The sequence below is a fragment of the Mytilus trossulus genome, chromosome 3 (genome assembly GCF_036588685.1).
Source record: "Mytilus trossulus isolate FHL-02 chromosome 3, PNRI_Mtr1.1.1.hap1, whole genome shotgun sequence".
NCBI classification, from domain to species: Eukaryota; Metazoa; Mollusca; class Bivalvia; order Mytilida; family Mytilidae; genus Mytilus; species Mytilus trossulus.
In genome coordinates, this window is record NC_086375.1 from 32,779,352 (window position 1) to 32,791,271 (window position 11,920).

Consider the following 11,920-nt stretch of genomic DNA (forward strand, 5'->3'; position numbering starts at 1 on the left):
GCATTGCTAATCCACCATTTTATGAATTTAATCATGAATAAAGTTTTAACTTGATATTTTACTTCATGTTTTTTGTCTATGCTCCCTCTTTGAAGACAGGTCTTAATATTTGAAGCATGATAATTTTGCTGAATATAATGGTACTCTAGACTACTCTATAGCTTATTGGTAACAATTTTAGAATCCTGAAAATTCCACATTGCATAGAAATAGTTCTTTCTTTCCTTTAACATGGCTTATTGTCCATAAGTTCCCATGTATATCAATTGTAGAAGGCCCTAGGTCTGTTAGTCCTACTAATGATAAATTTACAATTGTCAATAATTCTCCCAGCTGTGTGATGATATGGAAAGTAGGATGATCACATTCAGAAACAACAAAGTTATTGTTCTTTGTACTCAAGACTTCAAGAGGCCTAAAAGGAATGTCTTTTGAATTGAGAAAGGGATTTCCTTCATAATTCCATTCAATCCTTCCCTCCCTACTCATAAATACTACATTTCCAATACGATTGCCAGTTTTAATGAAACAACTATCAATATAGCAGATAGCTCCATCATGAATGGTTGTACAGCATCGCACAATATCTCGTTTAACATATTGTCTTCCATGATTTTTGTAGACTTGTATAATTTCCCCATCAAATCCCAATCTTATTATGAATGGTAAGTCTGCTTTATCTTTTACAGATCCTAATACCATTCCTACTATAATTTCATTGTTAGAAACATCAATAGAAAATGGTACAGATGGGGAAAGATCTTTGAAAGTTCTTATTTCACCTTTATAGTTTAAGTGAAGGATTGCTGGATGCCTAGAAGTTGTACAGAGAATGTCCCAATCTAAAAATCTTGTTTGAATTATTGGAATTTTTTTTTTAAGCAGTGTTATGTCTGTGGTTCCTTCTTTCACTAGAAATTGTTGCATTTTATCTCCATCTGTTAACCAAATGTGGCCATTCTTGTGAGCTGAGAGACTGATAGTTTGTGACATATCTATTTTATATTTTTCTTTTATTTCAAATTGAATTTCTAACTCAATTGATTTTGATTTTGACTGAATTTTATAATTGGGAACATACTGTAGTATTTTGACATTGAATGGTTTTTGATTTGCTGACTGCTCATATGACCTTAATTGTTTTTGCAGCTTACTTGTAGCCTCAAGAAACTCTGATGTGTTTCGTGATGTGTGTATTTTTTCCACTTTTTCTAGGGCAATTTTGATATCTCTTTCATTTTCTAAGATTTCGGACTCTTTCTCCTTTAACAGCATTGCATGTCTTTTGGTTTCTTCCTCAAGTTCTTGATTTAACTTTATACACTGTAACTGAACCTTCTTAGCATGTTTTTCTTCCTCCAAAATCTTTTGTCCTGTCTCATAAGACTTTGATTTCTCAATATGTGCCATTAGATATAAATTTTGTTTTAGGTTAAATATTGTTAAACGAGCACCAGCAAGAATTTTTTTTGTTTCTTCCATTTTCTGTTGACATATTGTTTGTATTTCTTCAAACAGATGTTGTTGGTGTGTTTTCGCAATGCACATTGGACAAACCAGCAACCCACACGTTATACAGTACATGCAGCATATTTGTTGTCTATGATCTTTACATTTGACAGGTTTAAATTCACACTTTCTATCCTCCTCATGAATATGAGAATGAATATTCTCTAAAGCAACAATGTCATGGAGATCAGCATTCTTGAACTTGCCATGTACCTTATCGCTACATTTCTGACACATATATAGATCACAGTCCATACATTTCACTTTTATATTTGTATCTGTTTCACATAATCCACAGAGAAGAACATCTTGCAAAGTTTTAACTGTTCCAGAATAAGCCATGTTTTCACTCTTATATAACTGTTTTCATGCTTATAATTTATGAATGTGAACTTAAATACATTAAGTAGACTTTGTACAGATAATTCCTGTACTTTGTCCAAGTAATCATTTTGTTCAAATATGTACAGACATGATGCATTATCTTAATACTTTGAACTTATTCATAAGGATAAAGTGTGCAGTATTGCAATACTTTTAATTTGATAATACAATGTACTTGAAACTTCTTGATTGTAAAAGTTTACATTTGACAAAATTAAGATAATAAAAACAGACTAACTGACCTATTTAAAATACTATTTCTGATGATAACCATCAAATTTTAAAAGTATTTTCAAATTGAAGTAGTTTTTGTCGAGCCTACAACTTTTGTTGCACAAATCTCGACATAGGGATAGTGATCCGGCAGCGGCGACGTTAGCTAACTTCTTACAAGCTTTATATTTTAGAAGGTGGAAGACCTGTATGCTTCATACTTTGTATATAGATGCCTCATGTTATGAAGTTTCCGTCAGTCACATTTCCAATGTCCTTGACCTCATTTTCATGGTTCAGTGACCACTTGAAAAAAAATTCAGATTTTTTTGTAATGTTGAATTCTCTCTTATTATAAGTAATAGGATAATTATATTTGGTATGTGCGTAGCTTGCAAGGTCCTCATGCCCGTCAGACAGTTTTCACTTGACCCGACCTCATTTCATGGATCAGTGAACAAGGTTAAGTTTTTGTGGTCTAGTCCATATCTCAGATACTATAAGCAGTAGGGCTAGTATATTCAATGTATGGAAGGACTGTAAGGTGTACATGTCCAACTGGCAGGTGTCTTCTGACCTGGACCTCATTTTCATGGTTCAGAAGTTTTTGTGTTTTGGTCTGTTTTTCTCATACTTTATGCAATAGGTCTACTATATTTGTTGTATGGAATGATTGTAAGGTGTACATGTCTAGCGCGCAGGTGTCATGTGTCCTTGACCTCGTTTTCATGGTTCAGTGGTCAAAGTTAAGTTTTTGAGTTTTGGTCTCTTTATCTAATACTATAAGCCATAGGTCAACTATATTTGGTGTATAGAAATATTTTATGATCTATATGTCAGTGGTGCAGGTTTTATTTGACCATGAACTCATTTTTACGGTTCATTGAACAGTGTTAAGTTCTTGTGTTTTGGTCTATTTTTCTTAAACTATAAGTAATAGGTCAACTATAATTGTTGTATGGAAGTATTGTTAGCTGTACATTGTATATGTCTGCTTGGTATGATTCATCTGACCATGACCTCATTCTCATGGTTCATTGGTTCTTTATTTAGTTATCTTTGTTAATGTTAAGTTTTTGTGACAGTTCTAATAAAGCTATATACTTAGGACTATCAACATAATATCAATGATTAGTAGAAGGTGAGACATTTCAGTGTGCACACTCTTGTTGTTGTGTTTTTCTGAAAAAAGAAATAGCCCTTGGGGAAAAATTATATCTTTACATGAGGTTAGTTTTCCATGTATTGTAAAATTTCAAGATAGGGAGAGTAGGGTGACTATGAAACTCATTTTTCTTAACATAAAGTAAATTTTACGAGCAGCTGAGGGCGACTAGGAAAACAAATATTTTATATTTTCCAGTGTCGGATCCAGGGGGTTGGGGCGGGGTGGTGGTCTGGGGGTTGTAACCCCCTTTTTTGGGACAATCAATGCATTTGAATGGGGATGTGTAGTTGGAACCCCCCTTTGTCTTGGGTTAGGAACCCACTTTTTTTTTTACAAATGACTGGATCTGCCCCTGTTTTCACACTATGAGTGGGAGCTTTTTTGCATTCACCTCGTTTTACCATTTTTTTTAACTAAAAAAATTGTCACTTGTTAGAGAAGTACTTCAGATAAGGAATTATTTGAATCTGGAATAATTTTTAATTCTGGAAAATTGATAAGAAATTTTTGATGAAAACTAACCCAACTAAATAGGCTAAGGTTAATTTTTCTTTCACTATCATTTCAGTATGAACTAACTAACACCCTTACCCTTAGCCATGCACACATGGCTAATCCTATTTAGTTGGGTTAGTTTTCAACAAAAATTCTAATCAATTTTCCAGAATTCCAAATTATTCCAGATTTTAATAATTCCTTGTTTTCAAATAATTAGAGAAGTACTTCAAATAAATTTATATCTAGCCAGCAGCTTGGAAGTAATGTGTAAACACTTTTGGAAACAACTTGCTCTTATTTCCTATATTCTGATACTTTCAATTACTAGAGGCATGGACTTAGTGCAACAACATGTGCATTCTAGCTTACATGAAAGTTATCTATCTGTTTCTTTGTCCAAAATTTTCATGGCAGGTAGGGTGAATAAAAAACTGACTTTTTTACAAAATGATAGTTTTTAGTTGTGTATTTAAAATATATAAGACAGGAAAGGGACTTAAACAACTGAATATTTTTACATAAAGTTAGTTTTCAGAGGTATATTTTAAGGCATTGTAGGTGACCAAGCTACTATATTTTTTTAGGTTTTAGGTTGTCATATTAGCTCAATTGACATCAGCTATTTGATTTCATTTCTCAGTATAGATAAAAGGAGATTTGTAAAAAGAAGATGCGGTATGATTGCCAATGAGACAACTATCCACAAAAGACCAAAATGACACAAACATTAACAACTATAGGTCACTATACAGCCTTCAACAATGAGCAAAGCCCATACCACATAGTCAGCTATAAAAGGCTGTGATAAGAAAATGTAAAACAATTCAAACGAGAAAACTAACCGACTTATTTATGTAAAAAAATGAAAGAAAAACAAATATGTAACACATAAACAAACGACAACCACTGAATTACAGGCTCCTGCCTTGGGACAGGCGCATACATAAATAATGTGGCGAGGTTAAACATGTTAGAGGGATCCCAACCCTCCCCTAACCTGGGACAGTGGTATAACAGTACAACATAAGAACCAACTATAAAAATCTGTTGAAAAAGGCTTAACTCATCAGATAGACAAAAAATATAAGTGGACATGGCCAGGTACTTATACATCCCGACACAAAAAGACACAATGAACAGATCTGTGAGTACTCGAAGTTATCTGACAGCTAGTTCAAAGCCACTAACAACTAATAAAAAAATCATGCCTCTGAGACTAAACAATCAATCCGTACACATTAACATACAATGGATTTAGTGTAAAGATGGCATTAACAGCCAGAGAAAAAACATGACCTTGTGCAATGCCAAGATACAGGTATATTAATAGATGAGATTGCTCAACAACAATAAAAAATTATATCTTTGTTTTCATATTTTGCTGAAATTAATTGTATATATGTAATCTTGTCTTTTGTCTATTTACTGTGCCATTGAATATTAAACTTCTATTTTTAGACTGGAGACATGAGTTGGACATATACCCAGGCTGCAGGTATCATCACCACTGTTTGTGTGTATGAAGATCTCTTATTCTCTGCATCATTTGACAAATTTATCAGATGTTATACTAGACAGGTAATATTAAAATGCTTGTTAAGGGTTTCATTTAAGAAACATTAAGTTGGCTTTCATTTTTAGGTCACCATGGTCATTTCTTCAGGAAAGAAAATGTATTTCATCCTTGTCAGTTAGATAGCATAATAAAAGCAAAGCATTTATTTTAATTAAAACTGTATATGATTATGTTGCAACAAAGTCTGATGTCAATATTTTCATTCTTATCTGTATTTTCCATATCCTGTTTCCAGGACCACAAGTTGAAAGCATTGTATTATGGAGCAGATAGAGGACTGGTTACACAGATGACAGTTATAGATGATAAGGTACCAGTTCATTTTACTATATTAGATATAGGTGTTTAAAGGTCATACAAAGATATAAATGCTCTTGTTTGTTAACATTTACATACAAGTAAGTACATAACACTAATATGTATAGTATATATAGTAGGTTATCCTAATAATTAAATGTAGGACATTTGATTAATAGAATTTTGAAAAAAAACTTAATGATGTAAAATAACTTGAACAGCACCAATTTTATTGCACTAGATTGGCATTTTGACATTTGATGCCCCTTCAGTGATGCTCATTCAAGTACTGAAGTACTAGCTACTGGGCAGCTGATAACTTGGGTGACTGACATATAACCAGCTGAAGTATTTACCTGGTGGATGTATGATCAAGATTTTATGCCCCATTTTTGGAAAGATTAGAACTTGTTCTAAATCTTTATTTAGGCACCACCCTCCCTAACAACAGGACAGGTTAGCTACTGTTACTAAATGTATTCACACTAAAATATAGTTCCCTATAGTTCTTGTGTATGTGCACATAATACACAAATAAACTGAAAAAAACTGGGTATATTATTGGAGCAGTTCATTCAAGAATGTATGTCATTAATGTGTATTGATGTGCAGGCTTTTTTAAAAAACATTTTGATTAGGTAAGTGGGTATTGATTCAACTAGTATGATTGACAACTGTCATTATCACTAAACAATCAGAGACAAGGTGGACTTCTAATTACAATGCCCCACCTCCTAAACTGCCAATCAAATTGACCACATTACCTATCTACATCAGTCTTACATAATTGTACAGACCACTCCAATATGCATCTAATTCTTAATACACAAGTATTGACCTCATAATTGATTACACAAATGTGTGTATTATTTGTTGGATATTTATATGGATGATAGATTTATTTATTGCCAATTACTTATGATCTACATTACATAAAGTAATTCTGTAAATTATATCTGAAAGATAAATGATTAATGGATTAGCAAGATCTTAAAAAAATGAAATATGAATATAAATATGAATATATAAAAGGTATTCAAGTATGGCCTATAATTTACTTTTGAAAAATTTCCAATAATCATCTGTAATTAATCAACAATTTAGATTAGTTTACTTTTTTTTTTATCAGGAATTGGCTTGAAACAGTTTTAGAATTTATAAACTTTTAATTATAAAAAAACATTGTTTATTAGCTTATTTCCCATCAATCATTATGTCTATTTTAGTCATTTGAATTTTTATTAGAAGTTAATATATATTTTTGCAATTAAGAAAGATTCCACATTTCAATAACATTAGTTTTTTAATTACTTTACATTGAAAAATAAAATTGAAAATGCCCTGTGTTGAAAAATACATTAAAATTTGAAAGGTACTCTAAAACTTTTAATTTTCAATGCCATAAAACCTCTGTTTCAACTTACAAAATGCCCCAAAACAACATTTTTAGATTATTTTTGTTGGCACTTTAAAGCTTTTAGCTGTTGGTCTAAATTTATGTTTTACAAGGATATTTGGTAACATTTACTAGAAGAATTTTTGCATTTTTTTGTTTTTTTGAAACCGGCAACATAATTTCGATTAGATATAAACTGCAGTTTAAATAAAATTGTGCAAATTAAGAGACCCAGATTATTTAATTTGAGCACCTTTATCCTCATACTAGAAAAGCAAGTTGCCTTCTAAAGACCAGCTGTAAATGCAATTTTCAGCAATAGTGTTTTATAAATGTTCATTTTTCCCCACCATACCTTAATATGAAATAATTCAAACTACTGTTCTAATCTTTCCATGAGTGATATCCATCACTTTGATTATGACCTATTTATGGGCATTATTTTTTCTGGTCTGTGCATCTGTTTGTTTTTGTTGTCCGTCTGTCCATCTGTCCTGCTTCAGGTTAAAATTTTTGGTGGAGGTAGTTTCTGATGAAGTTTAATCAACTTGAACTTAGTACACATGTTCCCTATGATATGATCTTTCAGATATAATGCCAAATTAGATTTTTTCCAATTTTCACGGTCCACTGAACGTAGAAAATAATAGTGCGGATGGGGCATCCATGTACTTTGGACACATTCTTGTTATTTTTATTATACCATCTTTACAACATCAGATCTGTTGCATGGAGGGTTTTCTTATCATTTGGAGGTGTTATCCTAGTTGAATATATTCATTGTGTGTAACATAATGTATGTTGATCATAAATCATCTATTTTAGATTATAACTGGTAACAGAAATGGAATTGTAGAAGTAATTCCTGTCAACAGAGATAAAGAGACAATGTGCCAGGTAATTTAGTAGATTCATTTATTTGAAATGTATTACAGAAAACTTTATAAAGTTTTGCAATTCTATATTTGTTGATGAGTAGTTATGTTTTGATAAATAAGGTAGTGAAGCAAATTATGATCACAAGATATTAGGCACCCTTGAAACTTTTTTCCAGTCATTAAATTTGATACATAAGAAAAAAAATATGAAACCATAGTACATACATTTAAATTAATGTCCAAAGATAAACTTTTATACCATCTTATTATTCAAGTGAATTTGATTTATAAAAACCTAATTCCTTTCTTTATTGAAGTGACAAAGGCTATTAGTGATTGTATGGTATATTTTTTACAGTTTGAAGGCTGTTGTCATGTTTTTGGAATAAAACCTCATTTATTGTCACATGTGATGTCAGACCATGTGACACCTGACACTAAAATGTTCCGTTGTTTATGGAGAGGTTGTAAAGATTGGTTATCAACAAAAGAGGGGCCTCAGGTAAGATACCTTATTTATTGTGTCATGTGATATCTGATCATGTGACACCTGACACTAGATTGTTCCATTGTTTATGGAGAGGATGTCAGGTAAGATAGATAAATTACTTAATTATTTGAATTACCAAATCTTTACATATAAATATTGCACTTTAAAAATGTCATTGAGATCATATGTATTTATGCATATGAAAATGAAATGTTGAGATGTTATAAAGATTAAAAGGAAATATCTATCTACTAAATAAAGGACTAGAAAGCATGTATCTACTGTTACACTATTGTTTCAAGTTGGGTTTGTTTTTCGTCTGTATGTCACACTTCAGATTAAATTTTTTGGTTGTGGTAGTTTTTGATGAAGTTGAAGTTCAATCAACTTGAAACTTAGTACGCATGTTCCCTATGATATGATCTTTCTTATTGTAATGCCAAATTAGAGGTTTTACCGAATTTCATGGTCCACTAAACATAGAAAATCGTGTGATTGGGGTGTTCATGCACTGTAAACACTTTCTTGTTTCATCCTTTATTTGATATAAACCAACTGTAGTTGATTTTTATTCTTTAGAAATCATAATGACTTACCTATGAATGTGGTTAAATAACATTCCAAAAAAAAGTAATTTGTAACTTTGTTTTTTCAGGAAGCAGAAGAGCACATGAAACATCATATATTTACCTGATCAACATCTTTAAAATGCTCCACTGAAACAGCATTGATCAAGTTCTGTGATGGTGCTTGTAGAATCACATCATTTCACCTGGTGCTGATAGAAAGACACATATTATACATAGGGAAAATTCCTGATAGGGAAAACAGTATTCATTCACTAGTCTTGTGTTTTGCTAGTCTTCATGTATATAGAAAATACAAGTATTATTCCATTATATAGGTAGATAAATTCAGCACAACATTTTGAGGCATCAATCATACCAATCTTGTTCAATATTTTGGAAAGGAGTTAATAGATGATTAACAAGGAATTTACTTAATTAAACACTCAATAGATTAAATGAATTGTTAGACAGAAAAGTACAATGACAGAGAAAAGCTGATCCGATTATATCAACCTTTCTACTGAGTACAGGTATCATTCATGAAACACTTGCCACTGGGCATTGGATAGGCAAGCAATCAACAAACAATCAATCTTTTCACCTATCCAACTTTATAGTTCTTTTTCGATTGATATTTTCAATTGATTCTATATTCTGAAGAATATGTTATGTAGATATATGAAAGAACTCCAGATTTACATATGTAGCAACAGATATAGAGAGAGGAAGAGCTTTTAAATGCAGGCTGTTTAATATGTTATATAGACAAATTCAAGATAAAAAAACACAGTTTGTTAATTAGTTATTTGAGTGACAGAAAAAATGCAATCAGATTATAAATTGTATTAAGATAGAGCAAATATGGGAAGATGTGTTATCAGTGAGATGTTTTGTCAAGATAGAGTAAAATAATAAATAGAAAAAATATTTAAAATTATGAAATTACACACTCATATAAGTATATATTGAGGAAAAAGAGGAAATGCTAGGAATAATGTTTATGATTTTTTTGTTAGTGCCATACTTTAAAATATCACTTTTGTTTGTGTATATTGACACACTGTATATTTTGTTTATGACTTTATTTCACTTGTTTTACACACCACACACAATTTATATATATGTACAGTAGGCATCACTGTGATATGTACAAATAAATTTAGTAACTATTTTTGTATCTTATATATGCCATTTGATAATCAGCACTATACAACACAGCTGAAAAACAATTTTGTTAAAAAGTGTTTGTTTTCTGAGTTTGGGTTTACCTATTTTTGTACTCCCCAATTTAAGCAATGTTCTGTAAGTATGGGTAACTGCTTCACCATGTCTACCTTTAAATCTTTTTTGTGAAGTGCTTGTTCAAATAAACATGTGTGCCTGTCAAATGTCATGCACATGTAATCCGTAGGAGATATTGGTTGTTGTTTTTAAAAGTTTTTTTATAACTATTTTCAGTGAACTGTTTAATATTTTGTCGTCAGAGTCAATTTCAGCCGACTGATAAAGTGAGGTTTTGGCTCACTGTTACAGGGTGTGTTGTGACCTGTACCTGTTGGTTTTCCCATTTGAATTGTTTAGAAATTAATCTCTCATAACAAGCTCTATAAAAAATTTAAGATGTGTCCAGGAGGTTTTATATTTTTCAATATTTTATACCATGCTGTACCAAGTTTTTAAACTAGAAAACTCAGAGTATGAGTCTATTGAAATGTACACATTGGAAATTAATCCACTTTCATTATTACTATGTGTTAAACAATTGCAGATAAGGGTTTTTGTTATTGGAATGAAAACTAAATATAAATTATAGAATAGTATGACTTTCATTAAAATCACAAACCAAGAATCAGTCAACCTCTGAATATAAGTTTAGTTAACAAGGCCTATTTATACAGACCACTGGTTCAGTTATGTATCAAGGTCAGTGAAATCCAAGTCAACCTGTTGCAGCCAACTTTCATAACTGTTTTTACTTATTACAGTATGACTTTAGTAATTCAAATGTGACTATCGCATATCTTTGTTGTCAATATAATGGAATTGTATGTGATTGTCATACAGGTGAGAGGTTTAGATAGTTATAAAACCGGGTTTAATCGAACATTTTCTACATAAGAAAATGCCTGTATCAAGTTAGGAAATTGACGGTTGTTATCTATTCGTTTGATGTGTTTGAGCTTTTGATTTTGTCATTTGATTAGGGAGTTTCCGTTTAGAAGTCTCCTTAAAGTTCAGTATTTTTGTTGTTTTACTTTTCACTCATAAAAAGAATGAAAAGTGATAGCATTTTAACACATGTATGATAGTTATGTGTTACAACAGAAGAACAAGTGATCAGTATGCTGGAGTTTCTTATTTACAACATATTTGTTGAATTTGGAGGTATACATTTTCAGCAAAAAATAGCATCCCTTTGGGTACAAACTGTGCACCTTTTCTTCCTGATCCTTCTTGTTTTCATATGATGAATCTAACTTCCTTCAGACACTTGTCAAAAACAAGAAAATCAAAGAACCTAACTCGTTTAATTTCACATTCAGATACATTGATGAATTTCTTTCCATTAACTATCTTTACTGATTGGGTTCCATTTTATATATATTCCCCAGGACTAAAAATTAAAGAAGCAACAGACACGGCTTCCTTCGCCTCATTTTTAGACTTTCATTCTAAAATTTTGACTCTTACAAATGCCTTTAAGCTGTTATTGCGAGTGGGGCCATTTGTGTGGTTTCGACACATAGTCTTTTACGACACATCTAGTTTTTATACGCCTGTCTTTTAGACGGGACGTATTATGGTATACCATTGTCCATCCTTCCATCTGTCTGTCCGTCGTCCACACTTCGGACAATAACACAAAAACACTTTCACCAATTTCCATGAAACTTAAGTGAATTGTTTATATCTTTTGACGTAAGCTCCCTTTCGTTTTTTTT

At 31.5% G+C, this 11,920-nt stretch overlaps 1 protein-coding gene across 1 annotated transcript in view; it reads left to right on the plus strand.

Moving 5' to 3' along the window:
- Positions 1–10,118, plus strand: part of LOC134711277 (uncharacterized) — a 35,642-nt gene extending 25,524 nt beyond the window's left edge. The window contains exons 14-18 of the mRNA XM_063571800.1: positions 5,231–5,350; positions 5,584–5,658; positions 7,867–7,938; positions 8,278–8,421; positions 9,065–10,118. Coding sequence (XP_063427870.1) covers positions 5,231–5,350; positions 5,584–5,658; positions 7,867–7,938; positions 8,278–8,421; positions 9,065–9,103 — 450 coding nt within the window. The 3' untranslated portion in view covers positions 9,104–10,118. The remainder of the gene's footprint in view (positions 1–5,230; positions 5,351–5,583; positions 5,659–7,866; positions 7,939–8,277; positions 8,422–9,064) is intronic.
- Positions 10,119–11,920: the final 1,802 nt, after the last annotated feature.